This window comes from Oncorhynchus kisutch, linkage group LG30, assembly GCF_002021735.2.
Source record: "Oncorhynchus kisutch isolate 150728-3 linkage group LG30, Okis_V2, whole genome shotgun sequence".
In the NCBI taxonomy this organism is placed as follows: Eukaryota; Metazoa; Chordata; class Actinopteri; order Salmoniformes; family Salmonidae; genus Oncorhynchus; species Oncorhynchus kisutch.
Genome location: NC_034203.2, coordinates 24,470,050 through 24,488,636, shown reverse-complemented (window position 1 = coordinate 24,488,636; position 18,587 = coordinate 24,470,050). Strand labels below are relative to the sequence as shown.

The following is an 18,587-nucleotide window of genomic DNA, read 5'->3' as shown; positions in this document are numbered from 1 at the left end:
CAAAGATTTCTGCGTTAATGAAACCCCTAACTTAAACGTGCTCGTTATGTAAATGGCCGAAATAATAAGGTGACGGGGCATGATATTGTGTTAGCTTTCTGCAGCATATATGCATGGTTTTCAAGGGAAGCCATGTTGACCAAGAAGAAACATACAAATAATGTGTCCTTCGTCTGTGTTTCATAAAAGTCCTTCAATTTGCAAGAGGCTGAATGTATCTCACCAGAGAAAGTATCCAAGCGAACGAAACAGTGCCCCTCTGTCTCAGTATGTGTAGTCAATCTATCTGATGCGGTCTGGTTAAAAAGAGAATGACATTGTTGCTGCTCGTGGCATTGAATGCAAGGGAAGCCAGCAAGCATTTGTAAAAAAAATAAAAAAATAATAGCCAATCATTGTTGAGCTAAACTGAGTGAGTTCAGCAGTGAATGGTCCTGGCGCACCAAAAAAGGGAAGCCAGTTTGGATTTGGCTTCACACCAATCACATCAGAAGCCAAAAGTAATTGACAGAAAAAAACTTGAATTGCTGCATCTCGTTGTGTCGTTGTCCTCCTCAGCTAGCTAACCAAAATCGTCCCTAACCTAAATTAGCCATGGATGAAGATATGGATTTGGACTTGTGGTTTTACTTAATTCTCTGTACTGGCCAATGATTGTAACAGTGATTCTGATCCAACCATAAATTCATACATTGTGCCCCTGGCCTGAGAGGATGGAAGCTAGATGTAGTATGCTAATGTTAATTAGCTGGCCTGGAGGATCATGAAAAGGAAGTTAGGCTAGCGGGCAAGTGTTTTAGCTAGGTAGCCTAGGGAAACAAAAACTAAAAGCGTGTTTAGGCAACAAGAAAAATAATGGAATTGCCATCTCTCCACAAGTAGGGCGGGTCAACACGCTTTTTTCTACTTGTATGCGTACACGTGCACATCAGTGCCAGGGACAGCCACATCATATTTATCTTACGTTGTTTGGACTAAATCGTTTATGGTATCTTTTAGTTGTCACTGTATTAGACTAAGCATAGGCGATTAGATGATGTTGAAATAATGCTTGAATAGCGGAAACGGCACTTGTTTTCTTTGTGACTTGCGGTAACTCTGTGGTTCTAAATCCATAGTTGTTTAGTGGAAACATTCACTTGCTTGACCATGAATATGTTTTGTGGACTTCAGACAGATGTTGCTCTCCGGTTTTGTAATGAAACAAAAAGGTGCGGTTAAATTTATTCTGCCACTGTCTTCTTATTGTCTCAACCTTAGGCCTGTACACACACACGTTCAAAAGTTTGGGGTCACTTAGAAATGTCCTTGTTTTTGAAAGATAAGCACATTTTCTGTCCATTAAAATAACATCAAATTAATCAGAAATACAGTGTCGACATAGTCATTTACAACATTAACAATTGTAGCTGGAAACGGCAGATTTTTGTTGTGTTTTGAATTTTACCCCCTTTTCTCCCCAATTTCATGGTATCCAATTGTTAGTAGTTACTATCTTGTCTCATCGCTACAACTCCCGTATGGGCTCTGGAGAGACGAAGGTTGAAAGCCATGCGTCCTCCGAAACACAACCCAACCAAGCCGCACTGCTTCTTTAACACAGCGCGCATCCAACCCGGAAGCCAGCCGCATCAATGTGTCAGGGGAAACACCGTGCACCTGGCGCACCAGCGCCACAGGAGTCGCTGATGCGCGATGAGACAAGGATATCCCTACCGGCCAAACCCTCCCTAACCCGGACGACGCTAGGCCAATTATGTGTTGCCCCACAGACCTCCCGGTCGCGGCCGGCTGCGACAGAGCCTGGGCGTGAAACAAGAGTCTCTGGTGGCACAGCTAGCACTGCAATGAAAGGCCCAGATTTTTTTAATGGAATATCTACATAGGCGTACAGAGGCCCATTATCAGCAACCATCACTCCTGTGTTCCAATGGCACATTGTGTTACCTAATCCAAGTTTATACTCTGGTTAGCGCCAGTTTGCACTGTTCTGTGAAGGGAGTAGTACACAGCGTTGTACCAGATCTTCAGTTTCTTGGCAATTTCTCACATGGAATAGCCTTCATTTCTCAGAACAAGAACAGACTGACGAGTTTCAGAAGAAAGTATTTTGTTTCTGGCCATTTTGAGCCTGTAATCAAACCCACAAATGCTGATGCTCCAGATACTCAACTAGTCTAAAGGTCAGTTTTATTGCTTTTTTAATGAGAACAACAGTTTTCAGCAGCCTTTTAAAATGATAAACTTGGATTAGCTAACACAGTGATGGTTGCCGATAGGCGTACAGAGGCCCACTATGTAGATATTCCATTAACCCCCCCCAAATAGCCATTTCCAGCAACAATAGTCATTAACAATGTCTAAACTGTATTTTCTGATCAATTTGATGTTATTTTAAAATGGACAACATATTTTTTGCTTTTCTTTCAAAATCAAGGACATTTCTAATTGACCCAAACTTTTGAAAGGTAGTGTGTGATCGAGATATATATATATATATATATATATATATATGAACTAACCGGTTACAGAGCAAACAACGCAATTATCACAACACATTAGGTTGTTATATACCTTTTCCCCCCCATGGCTAGTCTTCGCTGGTGATTTTACCCACACACCACTACTGGCTTTCTGCCTTGTTTGAGAAGTCAAAAGCCTTTGGATGAGTTATCTGTACAGCTGCCACGGCAGCTTGATTTCCTTGCGTTTTTTTTCTCCTCTCTGTTCAACATGCACTATCATATACTATGCAGTTACACACTTTTATAGACACTTGAAGTAGTGTGATCATGCGAACCTAGACATTACCAGGCAGACATGGTGGCTCTGACTGGCGTCTTCCTGCCGCTAGCAGGTCCTGCTCCTTCCGCTTCTTACTCCTCCTCAGGCTGCCGAACCTCTTCATGGACACCAGCGGGTTAAAGCGATGGTTTCAACACCCAATATGAACCATGACCATCCAGGACGAGTCACAACTGTAGAACACCTCTACCCAAAAGTGTGACGAAATAGCTACTCCGTCTGATCCATGTTAATAAATAGAATAAACTAATGTGTTAAAGATTACAAGATCTGTGCCAAAATTTAATTAAAGATATATCCGGAGAAGGGTCTTTCCCTACCAGCTTATTGAAAGTCTCATGAGCAAGGCTACTCTTCCAGCTCTGGATGCCCTTGTGTTGGTCTTCTGGAAAGAGCTGAACCTTTCCTAGCAGGATGTTCTTTGGATTAGAGGGCCCTCTTCAGTCAATGGGCTATCTTAGATGAAGGTCTTCTTTGTTCTCCCGAGTAGATCTGTTCTTCTGGTTAAGAGAAGCCTCTTCTCCTTCCCATTGATGTGCCATCTGTCATTTAGACATGGTTGGTCTTCATACTTGCATTTCTTGGAAAGTTAAGGATCTCTTCTGATATTTTCTTATTTCTGTAAGCTCATTCATTAAAATGTCTCAGTGAGTCCAGAAAGCTCTCAGGGTATTGGTGTCTGTGGCAGCTCACAAGCAGGGAAAGAAAGATAGGACGTGTGGAAATTCTGTGTGAGACTAGGTCCAACACTGCCAAGTGATGATGCACAGCATAGCACAGGTCCTCTTCCTCTCGCTCTGCTGAATTTCACTCTGCTCCTCCTCTCTTTCCGCTCCGTTTTGGTTGGACTGTCTCTCGCTCTGCTCTATTTTGCTCCTCTCTCTGCAGAGCTCTAGTAGTGGCGTCAGGTGCAGCTGTGGGTGGCGTCTAAAATAGTACGCATTTCAGCAGCCTATAAAAAGGAGGCCAGCCTGGGAGGGACACACAAAGTGATTGGCTAAGTGTCTGCGTCCCCCTCAACGAACACGTTCAAATCACCACTCACATCTGTCTCGGTCTCCACGTGTACATACTCATAACACTATATCTAAATCAGGGACGGGCTACTGGCATCCTACAAGCCCCCCTTTTGTAGGCCCGCGGATCTATTTCACAAAAAAAAACAAGTTACAATAATAGAATACATGAGGTGTTATTTCAAAATGTTGTTGTGCATCAGCAGTCACTCAATTTGTCCATGTCAGCTAAATTGTTTTAGATTGGTAAGCAGTGGCGGAATAAGTATGCAACTGTCATACTTGAGTAAAAGTTAAGATACCAGATGGCACCATTTTCTTGTTTTTTTTATTGACAGAAAGCATGTGTGTGTTTAATGAGTCCGCCAGATCAGAGGCAGTAGGAATGACCGGGGATGTTCGGTTGATAAGTGATTGAATTGTACTATTGTCCTGTCCTGCTAAGCATTCAAAATGTAACAAGTACTTTTGGGTATCAAGGGAAATGTATGGAGTAAAGTACAATATTTTCTTAAGGAATGTAGTGAAGTAAAAGTAGTCAAATAAATAGTAAAGTACAGATACCCCCCAAAAAAACTACTTAAGTAGAACTTTAAAGTATTTTTACACCAAGTTAGTATAGCTATGTAAACGTTGTAAGCAATGTTGAAATACCGGCCGGCGGTGGGCCCATTGATCATCAACTATCATAGAAAAAAAACACAGCAAACATTTGCCTCCACCCTTTGGCAAAACGTGTACAATTGCAGCAAACTTGCTTTAAAACTGCAACATTTTCTCTACACCATGGCAAAATGTGCACAATTGACTGAACTTGAAAACGGCATAGTTGTTTTTTTAACCTTCACTGTCACAAGGGGGGCTGCTAAAATGTGGGAGGGGGGGGGCACTGCAGCCCCCATCATGATAAATTCAGTTTTGTGTGTGACTCCCAAAGTTACTCATCCCTGATCTACATAAAAACAAAAGGTGTCATAATAGTGCCTTCAGAAAGTATTCCTACCGCTTGACTTATTTCACATTTTGTTGCTACAGCCTGAATTTAAATAGATGTTTCTCACCCATCTACACACAATACCCCATAATGACAAGGTGAAAACATTAGACATGTTTGCAAATGTATTGAAAATTAAATACAGAAATCTCTCATTTACTTTAGTACTCACAATAGTTTGTAGAAACACCTTTGGAAGTGATTACAGCTGTGAGTCTTTCTGGATAAATCTAAGAGCTATCCACACCTAGATTGTGAAACATTTGTAAATTATTCTTTTCAAAATTCTTTAAGCTCTGTCAAATTAGTTGTTGATCATTGCTAGACAACTCTTTTTCCAACTCTTGCCATAGATTTAAGTCAAAACTGTAACTTGGCCACTCAGGATCATTCACTGTCTTCTTGGTAAGCAACTACAGCGTAGATTTGGCCTTGTGTTTTAGGTTATTGTCTTGCTGAAAGGTGAATTCATCTCCCCATAACTGGAAAGCAGACTGAAGCAGGTTTTCCTTCAGGATTTTGCCTGTGCTTAGCTCAATTCCATTTTTTAAAAAGTTTCTGAAAAACTCCCCAGTTTTTTACAATTACAAGCATACCCATACATGATGCAGCCACCACTATGCTTGAAAATATAGAGTTATAGAGTGGTACTCGGTGATGTGTTGTATTGGACGTGCCCTAAACATAAATTTTGTTCTGAATACAAAGTGTTATTTGCTTTGCCACATTTTTTGCAGTATTACTTTAGAGTCTTGTTGCAAACAAAATGATTGAGTATTTGTATTCTGTTCAGGCTTCCTTCCTTTTCACTCTGTCAATTAGGTTAGTATTGTGGAGTAACTAAAATGTTGATCCATCCTTAGTGAAATCCCAGAGCAGTTTCCAAGTGAATTAGGAAGGGCGCCTGTATCCCTGTAGTGACTGGGTGTATTGATACACCATCCAAAGTGTAATTAACAACTTCACCATCACCATATTTTTTACCCATCTACCAATAGGTGCCCTCTGGTCGAATCTGTGTTTGAGATTCACTGCTCGACAGAAAGACCTTGTATGTGTAGGGTACAGAGAGGAGGTAGTCAATCAAAATAATCATGTTAAACACTTTTATTGAGTCCATGCAACTTAAGTGACCTGTTAAGCACATTTTTATTCCTGAACTTATTTAGGCTTGCCATAGCAAAATGGTTGAATACATAGACTCAAAACAATCCAGATTTTCATTTTTGATCAATTTGTTAAGGAAAAATTAAAAACAATTCTACTTTGACATTATGAGGTATTGTGTGTAGGCCAGTGACAAACACCCAAACGCAATCCATTTTCATTTCAGGCTGTAATACAACATGTGGAAAAAGTAAAAGGGGTGTGAATACTTTGTGAAGGCTCTGTGTGTACTTCTAGTGGAACATTCTGTCTCACAGAGCGACAGCTAGGTCAGTTCACTGTCCCAGTACTGTAGCGAACTCAGGAAGACTGACCTTTAAAAAGTGCTGATCCCAGCCCCAGATCACCTCAACCATCCTCAGCTGACTGAAGGGACGCCCCAAGGTCTTTCCCTGGTCTGGCCTGGCGCCGGTGGAGTCATCTGATCAGATGGGTGCCACACACCCTGTGATGACCCAGTTAGTTATGACTCTGACTGGCTTCTACACTACCCCAGATCCATTAAAATGGTTATGCAACTGATCAGCCCAAACAAGTCAAACAGTTTAGCAGAGCATGAATGTGGAGATGCAGTCAAGTGTTAACTTTGACCTGCTCCTATGACACCTCAATTGTTTTTACGCTGGGAAGGGGGGAGAAAAAGTACAAATAGCTTATTATATTATAAAACCCAAAAGTCAGTAGATGCCATGCATTTAAGCCCCTGTAGAAAATATAGAATTATTGACATCCAAGCCCCAAACAATTTCTTATAAAGTGATGGATGGAAGAGAGCAAGAAATGAACAGGGCATAGCACACTCTTGTGGCAACTGATGCTCGATTACAACAATAGTTTACATACACCATGAACCTTCAAGAGTCGTGGCCCCAGTCACTGTATGAGTTTCAGTACTGTTGGTGACCCATATTAATCTTCAGGAGAAAACAGAGCTTGCTAAGGCCTGGCCCCAGATGGAATTTTCCGTTATAAGCTGCCAAACAAGACTTCATAGGAACTGGGAAGAATGGGTGAACACCAGCCAGGGAAAGTGACTCCCCTTTTAGGTGTTTTACCAAAGTATTTCTATGCACAACAGACTGATTTTAATTAGACCATTAACTATACAAGTACTGACACTGAAGAGCTTAAGTCCTTCGGTTAACTCTGCACTCTGGCCATTTGACAAGGAAGCTACTCTACTACTCAACAAATCACTTCCAACCAGTCATTATTTTGGTAACAGTTAACTTGAAACAAAGTCATAAAGGCTACATAATACTGTCATAATCATAACACTGGTTTAAACAGTCATGACTGTTCAATTCTTTTAAAAATCTAGTTTCCTTTAGTACTGTAGCTGTCGTCCAAGGCCTTTCTAATGTTTTAAAGAGTAAATACTAATCAACATCACTACCAGGGTTGCGTGTTGACTCTTAACTCTGGTGGTGACATGCAATAGTATCATTCACAATGTAAGTTTGTCCTAATAATTAAATGGAGATTAGCTAGAAAACAAGTGCTTGGACTAGTTCAATGAATCCCAGAGGCCAGCAAGACAATATGACATTCTGGCTTTAGAGGCCATCCATGAAAACCAGAAAACACAAGCTAAACAAAGCCCTCTATGTTGTCACTTTTTCTTTTAAACCCAAGAGGAAGTTGTTGACACTGATAAGAGTCTAAATAAGGAAGGAAGCACATCTGTCTGCAGTCCTTGAATAATACCCTCTCTAAGCTTAAGACCCAGAATGGTCTTGGTCATGATGAGTCACTGAGCTCTCAGGACATGGCAATAAGATGGTGAGGTTTGCATTGTTTTTGCTTTCCAGAAGGGGACTGCTGCCCCCTACAGCTCTTGCAGGGCTTTTTAGCACTAATGGGCTAGGACTGTCTAGGGCCATTTTCTTTTGATGAGCTATCTGTGTTTGCTATGGTATTTATTCCATATTATTACAGTGTGTCTGCACATAATTCAGTCATTGATAATTATGTCAAAATCAAAGTCTAAGACCACAATAATGCTGATAACTTCCTGCCTTGAGGTTTTTCAGCAAATACAGGAAACAGTCGGCTCTTTGAAATATATTTATTTGTATTACCTTTCCTGGTCCTAGAAAAGAGCTTGATGCTAGAGTTGGATGATGAGTTGGGCGAAGAGCGGAATATACCACTGAAGCTGAGGCAAAGGGGGGATTTGGGTGGTGAGGGGACCTGGTGGGTGGAGAGGTAGGGGGAAATGGTTCTGGATGAGCCAGGGCTGATCCGGGACTGGGAGTGGGCAGCCATGGGACTGGAGGGTTGGCTGACACCGGCAGGACCACCCCTCACAAAGAGTCCTTTAGTTGGGCTGACAGAGTGGCTGCAGACCTCTCCCTGAGATAGAAGAGAGGGGAAGGTAATTAATTGGCATACACTCATGCAAATAACTTTTTTGTTTATGCACGATGTGTCACTATACAGTTAAGCAGAATGATATATTGACACCTGGGAATATTGTGACAGAGGCTTTGTGGACTGTAGTCAAAGAAACCACAAGTCCACATTAGCATAAAATAAAAATGTTGTTTCACCTCACAATTTCAATTTGTTTGATTTATAATTCATTAGAGCCTGTGTGGAATATATAAGGCTTGACAGTCTGTAGGAGATGCCCATGGCATCGGTGAAGTCACTTCTCTTTGTCTGAGATATGAAACCATGTGACCTATCACATTACCCCGTGGAACTGCATGCGTACAGTAGTACCACCCAGTGTTGGGGAAGCTTCTCTGAAAATAAAGTTTACTTCACACTGGAAGAAGTTAAGCTACTATTAGAAGAAAAAAAAACAGTTTATTTAAAAAGTTACTTTGGAAACGTAGCTCATCACTAAACTACTTTGTGAAAAATTATCATATGCAATTCTGAAAATGTCCAGACTACAAATTGCAAGAACAGAAGTTAACAGAATGTGTAATTTAGCCTTTTGAACAAAAAAACTGTTTCAAGGAACGAGGCAGGTCTGGTTCCAAAAAAGGAAATTGCCTACTTCACCCATAGTTTCTTTTTTATTGCAAAAAAAGTTAACTGAAAACGCTACCTAGATTTTAATTTAGTTAAACTACCACGAAGCTACTGCAAAATGTAGTTAAATTACTAGTTGAACTAGAGTTCACTACTCCCCAAGCATCACAAGGAAGTATCATGTTGTGAGCTCTATCCAGCCAATAACACCATTGGCTGGTTTTAGGGGTCGATAAGGCCAGATGGCAAATGACAGAGCACCTGGGGGTGAGACAGGATTCCTCACAATGCTCTAACTATGTCCTCCGAAAAACACAACAACCAAACGCTTCTTGACACAATGCCCACTTAACCTGGAAACCAGCCGCACCAATGTGTTGAGGGAAACGCGTACACCTGACAACCTTGTCAAAGCGCCACTCGGGGGACCCCCATTAAACTTCAAAGTTTTACCTATTCCAGTCCTTTTCAATATATATATATATTTTTTTAAATCCCATATGACGGAACTCCGTTGCAGTGACCAAGAACATTAACCCCTGTGTTCAATAGTATTACAGATGACTGTAGGACACCATCTAGCTTACAGTGGACTGCCTATCTGGGAAATAGGTTAAAGCCTTGCTTTGTGTTGTGAGTAAATGTGCTACAGATTGAGAAGGAGCTCCGTCAAACATGTCTGAAGGGGAAACACAGAGTAAGGCTGCCTAATTTTAAGCCGTACCTGGCGGTCAGTGAAAAAGCAGTGCAACGACCTGTGTTGCAAAAAAATATATGGGTAAAAGTGAGAGGCTGAAAATGAGAAAATTTCATACACATATACAGTGGGGCAAAAAAAGTATTTAGTCAGCCACTAATTGTGCAAGTTCTCCCACTTAAAAAGATGAGGCCTGTAATTTTCATCATAGGTACACTTCAACTATGACAGACAAAATGAGGGGGAAAAAAATCCAGAAAATCACATTGTAGGATTTTTTATGAATTTATTTGCAAATTATGGTGGAAAATAAGTATTTGGTCACCCACAAACAAGCAAGATTTCTGGCTCTCACAGACTTCTTCTTTAAGAGGCTCCTCTATCCTCCACTCGTTACCTGTATTAATGGCACCTGTTTGAACTTGTTATCAGTATAAAAGACACCTGTCCACAACCTCAAACAGTCACACTCCAAACTCCACTATGGCCAAGACCAAAGAGTTGTCAAAGGATACCAGAAACAAAATTGTAGACCTGCACCAGGCTGGGAAGACTGAATCTGCAAAAGGTAAGCAGCTTCGTTTGAAGAAATCAACTGTGGGAGCATTTATTAGGAAATGGAAGACATACAAGACCACTGATAATCTCCCTCGATCTGGGGCTCCATGCAATATCTCACCTCGTTGGGTCAAAATGATCACAAGAACGGTGAGCAAAAACCCCAGAACCACACGGGGGACCTAGTGATTGACCTGCAGAGAGCTGGGACCAAAGTAACAAAGCCTACCATCAGTAACACACTACGCCGCCAGGGACTCAAAATCCTGCAGTGCCAGCAGACGTGTCCCCCTGCTTAAGCCAGTACATGTCCAGGCCCGTCTGAAGTTTGCTAGAGAGCATTTGGATGATCCAGAAGAAGATTGGGAGAATTTCATCTGACCATATGACACCAAAATATAACTTTTTGGTAAAAACTCAACTCGTCGTGTTTGGAGGACAAAGAATGCTGAGTTGCATCCAAAGAACACCATACCTACTGTGAAGCATGGGGGTGGAAACATCATGCTTTGGGGCTGTTTTTCTGCAAAGGGACCAGGACGACTGATCCGTGTAAAGGAAAGAATGAATGGGGCCATGTATCGTGAGATTGAGTGAAAACCTCCTTCCATCAGCAAGGGCATTGAAGATGAAACATGGCTGGGTCTTTCAGCATGACAATGATCCCAAACACACCGCCCGGGCAATGAAGGAGTGGCTTCGTAAGAAGCATTTCAAGGTCCTGGAGTGGCCTAGCCAGTCTCCAGATCTCAACCCCATAGAAAATCTTTGAAGGGAGTTGAAAGTCCGTGTTGCCCAGCAGCAGCCCCAAAACGTCACTGCTCTAGAGGAGATCTGCATGGAGGAATGGGCCAAAATACCAGCAACAGTGTGTGAAAACCTTGTGAAGACTTACAGAAAACATTTGACAACAAAGGGTATATAACAAAGTATTGAGATAAATAAGTATTTGCTCAATAACAAAAGTTTTCCACCATAATTTGCAAATAAATAAATAAAAAATCCTACAATGTGATTTTCTGGATTTTTTCCTTCTCATTTTGTCTGTCATAGATGAAGTGTACCTATGATGAAAATTACAGGCCTCTCATCTTAAGTGGGAGAACTTGCACAATTGGTGGCTGACTAAATACTTTCTTGCCCCACTGTAAGTTAAAGCCTATTGGGGATTGTGCTACTATATATTAATAAGCGAATGCGAAAATGTTGCAATAAAACACTAGCAGTGTTTTTAGATGAAACAGTAAAATATTGCAGAGAAGTGTTTAGGTGACAGAAAAACAGGCTACGAACGCAAAGGATTGCCAAGAGCAAATTACAACCACGCCTACAGTGCATTTGGGAGAAGTTTCTCTAAACATTCCTTATTGGTCCAGATATACTGGTACTGTACATCATATCACCAAATCAGTCCTGAGCCTCTAATTTCCTATCCACAATGTTTAAGGATGATATTAGCTTAAGACTGGCCCTACTCTACAGACATTTCTGTTTGGCCAATCCTGTAACAAATCTGAGAGAGACAGAACACACCCTACTTCTCTGTTTGCCAACAAACGTTCTTATTGCACAACAGCGTGTTTAGGCAAGCTAGTCAGATTGGAGAGTTTTATAAACAAATCTATCAGCTAGTTCAAAACATGAGGAAAGACCGGTGGTTCAAGTTAAGTTAATGGTCACATTGCACAAGTGAAATGCCTTTCTTGCAAGCGCTAAATCACTACAAACAGTTGAAAAAAAAATATCAAGAAGGAATCAAATCCTATAATTCAGAGAAAAAGACTGAGGTTGTTGGGAAAATAACTACTGAAGGCACTTAAAGACCGAGAAGGAAGAGAAGCTTGCTTTGTAGAAAAGCATGATAGAAGTGAGAAAAAGCTAAACAAAACCGATACCAACTCAAAACCAAAGACGACACATATAGTAAGAGATTGCACAACCAAGAAGTTGTCTAAACATCTCTGTAGGGCCGACCCCAATTAGACAACTGGTCGATTGTTTGGTCTTCAGGCTGTTGGTCAACCGAGAGTTTTAGTTGAGCAGTAACACATACATATAACCTGTTTTTGCTTTGTCATTATGGGAGGTATTGACTGTAGATTGATGAGGTGAGAAAAAAAAGTGATTTAATACATTTTAGAATAACACTGTAATGTAACACAATGTGAAGAAAGTCAAGGGGTCTGAAAACTTTCTGAATGCACTTTACACACAACCAGTCAAACGTTTGGACACATTTTAGTTGAGATTCTTCCAAGTAGCCACCCTGTCTTGATGACAGCTTTGCACACAGCTTTGCATTTTCAATTAACAGGTGTACCTTGATAAAAGTACATTTGTAAATCTTTCTTAATGCATTTGAGCCAATCAGTTGTGTTGTGACAAGGTGGGGGGGTATACAGAAGATAGCCCTATTTGGCAAGAACAGCTCAAATAAGCAAAGAGAAATTACAATCCATCATTACGTTAAGACATGAAGGTCACTCAATGCAGAACATTAAGAACTTTGCACTTGAAGAAATATTCAGTCGCAAAAACCATCAAGAGCTATGATGAAACTGGCTCTCATGAGGACCGCCACAGGAAAGGAAGACAGAGAGTTACCTCTGCTGCAGAAGATAAGTTCAATAGAGTTACCAGCGTCAAAAATTGCAGCCCAAATAAATGCTTCAGAGTTCAAGTAACAGACACATCTCAACATCAACTGTTCAAAGGAGACTGCGTGAAGCAGGCCTTCATGGTCAATTGCTGCAAAGAAACCACTACTAAAGGACACCAATAAGAAGACTTGCTTGGGACAAGAAACACAAGCAATGGACATTAGACGGGTGGAAGTCTGTCCTTTGGTCTGATGAGTCAAAATGACATTTTTGGTTCCAACCGCTGTGTCTTTGTGAGACGCCGAGTAGGTAAACGGATGATCTCTGCATGTGTGGTTCCCACAGTGAAGCATGGAGGAGGTGGTGTGATGGTGCTTTGCTGGTGACACAGTCTGTCATTTATTTAGAATTCAAGGCACACTTACAGTTGAAGTCGGAAGCTTACTTACACAATCAAATCAAAGTTTATTTGTCATGTGCGCCGAATACAACAGGTGTAGACCTTACAGTGAAATGCTTACTTACAGGCTCTAACCAATAGTGCAAAAAAAAAAGTATTAGGTGAACAATAGGTAAGTAAGGAAATAAAAACAACAGTAAAAAAAGACAGGCTATATACAGTAGCGAGGCTATAAAAGTAGCGAGGCTACATACAGACACCGGTTAGTCAGGCTGATTGAGGTAGTATGCACATGTAGATATGGTTAAAGTGACTATATGCATATATCATAAACAGATAGTAGCAGCAGTATAAAAAGAGGGGTTGTGGGGGGGGGGGGTCTCAATGCAAATAGTCCGGGTAGCCATTTGATTACCTGTTCAGGAGTCTTGGCTAAATGCCTTAGCCAAATACATTTAAACTCAGTTTTTCACAATTCCTGACATTTAATCCTAGTAAATATTCCCTGTCTAAGGTCAGTTAGGATCTCCACTTTATTTTAAGAACGTGAAATGTCAGAATAATAGTAGAGAGAATGATTTATTTCAGTTATTTCTTTCATCACATTCCCCGTGGGTCAGAAGTTTACATACACTCATTTAGTATTTGCTAGCATTGCCTTTAAATGGTTTAACTTGAGTCAAATGTTTTGAGTAGCCTTCCACAATAAGTTGGGTGAATTTTGGCCCATTCCTCCTGACAGAGCTGGTGTAACTGAGTCAGGTTTGTAGGCTTCCTTGCTCGCACAGGCTTTTTCAGTTCTGCCCACAAATCTTCTATTGGATTGAGGTCAGAGCTTGTGATGGCCACTCCAATACCTTGACTTTGTTGTCCTTAAGCCATTTTACCACAACTTTGGAAGTATGCTTGGGGTCATTGTCCATTTGGAAGACCCATTTTCAACCAAGCTTTAACTTCCTGACTGATGTCTTGAGATGTTGCTTCAATATATCCACATAATTCTCCTTTCTCATGATGCCATCTATGTTGTGAAGAGCCCGGATCTGAATCCCATTGAGCACGTCAGGGACCTGTTGGATCGGAGGGTGAGGGCTAGGGCCATTCCCCCCAGAAATGTCCGGGAAATTGCAGGTGCCTTGGTGGAAGAGTGGGGTAACATCTCACAGCAAGAGCTGGCAAATCTGGTGCAATTGAGGAGATGCACTGCAGTACTTATTGCAGCTGGTGGCCACACCAGATACTGACTATTACTTTTTGAACCCCCCTTTGTTCAGGGACAGATTATTCAATTTCTGTTAGTCACCTGACTGTGGAACTTGTTCAGTTTATGTCTCAGTTGTTGAATGTTGTTATGTTCATACAAATATTTACACATGTTAAGTTTGCTGAAAATAAGGACGTTGACAGTGAGGACGTTTCTTTTTTTGCTGAGTTTAGAAGTAGGCCTATAGGCTACCTGGCCTGCGCACAGATGTGCCCATTTGAGGATGTGCCCATTTGGGGATCTGATTGTATTTCTGATTGGCTTAACGCATCACCACTAAATGACTTGTGGAGCTTCCCAATGTTATGTTTCTTCACCTGAAACAGGAAGCAAACAAAGTCTGTTTTTACATCCATTGAGAATTACAATAGTTCAAAGTATTTGAAAAATCTTTCCAGCTGTTTCCCTTTCGATAACCACTCAGCATGAAAGTTAAAAATGTCAAGCTCTGATCCAGTGGAAACGTCATAAAATAGGCTTCTTATCAGTGCTTGACTTGGACCTGAAATAGGTTCCGATACTCATTTTGGGTGCTGGTACTGTTTATATTTAGGTGCAGGAGCTCCACAATACTTTTGAGCTAATATTCTATAAGAGGAACAGGAGCTCAAGCAGTAGAACATTTGAGGTGCCGGATAGAGATGTGATTAACCACATGACAATGATTGAGATATGAAGACGTTATTGTAAATTTAATGAAACGGTTTCACGAAGATGTGCTTATCAAAACCTTAAATTTCTACCGATCTGTGTGCCAGTTAAGATAAATTGGCATTCCACATGAGAAAGGTTGCAGACTCCTCGTGTAGCCTATTACCGGCAACTTCAGGAGAGTAATGGTAGAATCTGCAAAAGCCAGTAGGAGCGTTAAGATAATAGTTGGTTCAGGTTAAGTTTTTTTCTTCTGATTATCTAGATCTCTGGTGCCCTCGAGGAATCAAACTTTAAGCTTAAAGGATCAGACAAGCTCAATGCATATAGTTGATTTTATTAAAACATAGGGTGTCCATATATGGAGAAAATCCATTTCAACATTTTGAGCAATAGATTGGTCGGAAAAAAAACGACTTTCAGGCGACCAAGATTTTAATTAGCCGGGATATCCCTACATTGCTGATAACCAGTCTTTGAAACTTAGCACGCTTTCTATTATTTTAAAACACCCATGTCTCAGTATAATGCTGAGCTCCTGCGACTGAGCAGAGCAACCTTCATTAAGTCCAGAGAGATCACTTCGTCTACAAAAACTCACTGTCATGTGACATCCATTTCCACAGGACATCAGACGTCTACCCACCCAACTAGAAGTACCATCAGAGGGCTCCAGAACAATGTCTGTCACACTGCCTGTGTCCAAACACAGTGCTCAGATAACTTAAAACCATTCAATAGAGTCCAGTCCAACAGTTTTTATTTCAATATCAAATCATTTCTGGGTAACAATTAAATACCTTACTGTGATTGGTTTCAATTAAACTGATGAAAGAAAAACAAAAATAGCTTCTTAGCAAATAGCAATTTCTCAAGCAAGAATTTGATCACTGTTTGAAAGTGTTCTGAATGGAGGGGGAAACTATCTGTTATTGGCAGAGAGGTTTAGAACTCTTTCTTAATTGGTCTATTAACTAATTTACCATCTGCTGATGTCAACAGGCAGGTCAGAACTCCATCCCACCAAAACAGGCTGAAATTTCAAACAAATCTTACACTAAAGGGGCATTATGATAATTTCACAATTTCACAGTATTATTCCAACATCATAGTGTGGAAATATATATAAAGCACAGGAACATCATGTTTTGGACCACACTGGGCCTTTAAAATTAAGGGTAAAGGTGAGAAGCGCAATGCTGTCGGTCAAGAACAACTTAATTGTGTGTAACCACGAGTATGAAGAAAATACCATTTACATTTGGATAGCCATTCTTGCCCGAGCCTCCAGACTTGCCGTCCATTATGGGGAAGGCGAAAGCACTTATTTTGACAAGAAAAATGGACTATCGATGTTACATCCAGAGAGTGATTGACTGGACCAAAATGTAATTTCCGGCTTTAGGTGCAATCTGCTTCCGGCGAGACATGTTAAGCTCTGAAAGAGGAGAAACGTGTTAAACCACTACTGTGGCATGGCATTACCAGGAAATACATTTACCCTAGCTTTCCGTATAGACCTACTGTATAACTTTCAAGTCAATCATGTTTAAAAAGGAGAAAGGGCAATAATTCATAGCAATAAACAAATGTAGTTGCGTGGAAAAGCAGATGAGTCTACACATCTAGAGGCATTTTTTAATCCATGCATTACTCCTGGGAGGGATCTATTGGATGCCATCCAAAGAAGACCAATGAGGTGCAGCAACATGAATGTAGCAGCAGTCAGCACCGACAGTAGTAATTCACTGTCATTCAAATAACTTAGGGCCTATTTGCTCTGCAGATGTTGGGGCATTTTCTTAATATAGAAAATGCAAGCTTAGATAATGCACATAGTATAAATATATCAGATATTGTCTAGGGAAACAAAGAAAACCCATAATGTTGCTAGCCTGGTTTAACAAGACTGTACACAGTGCTCACTGCTCACCATTGTTTCAGGTTAAACACGCTGATATGATGCCAATGCGATCAGTGACTTGGTTCATTTGAGCAGAGAGAACATGACGCAAGGGGAAACCAGAATAATACTCTGAAACCCAATAAAATCAGGACTTTCTCTCTAGCTTCTTTGTTGCCCCTAGTTACAGTGCAGGGACACAATGCATCATGACTCAGTGGTTTAGAGCAGACCAGAGCAGTGTGTTTCCAGCTGTTTCCCCAGCTTCCTCTGTATTCTCACACAAAAACATCAAATACCTTATTGCCCATAAGCCAACTAGATTGGAAATAATTGTTCTAAACAGTAACTGATTATAACAATAACTGAATAACAGTAACGGAATAACAATGCTGGTGCATTTAAGGAATGAATCAAGGCCCGATTAGACCTCAGTGGTATTTGGATTGTGTAAATAGACCAGTACAGGATGAGTTTTAAGTCGGAGTATGGGATGGGGTTCAGGTCTTTGACATGATTTCAACGCATCATATGTTGATTGTGGTAGTGATGATGAAAATGATGGCATATTGCATTGAAATTTAGATGTGAATATACATTAACATTTCACCCTCAAAAATCAAGCCAATAGCTGATGTTGAGTCCATGTTTTGAAGACTTGATGCTGGGGCGGCAGGTAGCCTAGTGGTTGAGCATTCGGACTAGTAACCGAAAGGTTGCAAGATCGAATCCCTGAGATGACAAGGTAAAATTATGTTGTTCTGCCCCTGAATAAGGTAGTTAACCCACCGTTCCTAGGCCGTCATTGAAAATAAGAATGTGTTCTTAACTGACTTGTCGAGCTAAATAAAAATGTTTTAAAAAATGGGGGGAAACTAGCATCATCTCATGCCTGTCCAAAGTTCAGGTTTGTGAAAATAATCTGTCAAAAAAGGCAACCTGAACAATGTTTTTGATTATGTCATTACAAAAAATATATAAAAACATGACCTCAACTGTGAGGTCTGAATTGGAAAAGATCCCCGGGTGATTGATGTAACAATGCGGACACACGAACATACTTGAAAGTTACATTTTTTTGCAACATTACAAACACAGATCATGCAGTTCACTGCGATAATCACACACACAAGCTACTCTTTCCACAATGCCACGTCAACAAACACCTGTAGGTGTCAAACAACAGACTATAATTTACGAACTTACTGGCATATTTAGGCGTAGTGTTCTCTTTTTCTTCGAGGTTTTCATATCCTTCTTGTTGGACTCCATCACGGTGCTTCCCATTTTCAGACGAATTACCCAGTTTTCTTTTTTTTAACGAGTTTGAGTAAATTGCGTGATATTATACCATACGTCTTTATCTGAAAACGAAGTTGTAAGTCAACGTTCTTTAGAAGAAACTAGTTAATTTACCAGGAAGTATAGCCTACCGACGCATTACAGACAAGGGGTGTGTTCACATCAAGAAGACTGAGCGCGCTGCTTTTCACTAACAGATGTCAGTAAAGCATGGCTTCATTATTGGTTCCTATTTCATTGACTCC

The 18,587-nt window shown here is 40.7% G+C and overlaps 1 protein-coding gene across 6 annotated transcripts in view; it reads right to left on the bottom strand.

The window, feature by feature from the left end:
• The window catches only part of LOC109874824 (5'-AMP-activated protein kinase subunit gamma-2), a 38,892-nt gene extending 20,357 nt beyond the window's left edge, over nucleotides 1-18,535 (bottom strand). Inside the window, exons 1-2 of one of the 6 annotated variants that reach the window (XR_004206264.1) lie at nucleotides 18,247-18,518; nucleotides 8,064-8,337 (exon numbers count right to left, since the gene is read on the bottom strand). Coding sequence is in view for 2 of the 6 variants with exons in the window: in XM_020466831.2 (XP_020322420.1) it covers nucleotides 8,064-8,337; nucleotides 18,247-18,327 (355 nt within the window). In the remaining 4 variants the exon portion in view is untranslated. Of the gene's footprint in view, nucleotides 1-2,800; nucleotides 3,737-8,063; nucleotides 8,338-18,246 lie in introns of those variants that run through there. The other 5 variants (XM_020466831.2, XR_004206265.1, XM_020466832.2 and 2 more) reach the window with 5 other exon arrangements.
• Nucleotides 18,536-18,587: the final 52 nt, after the last annotated feature.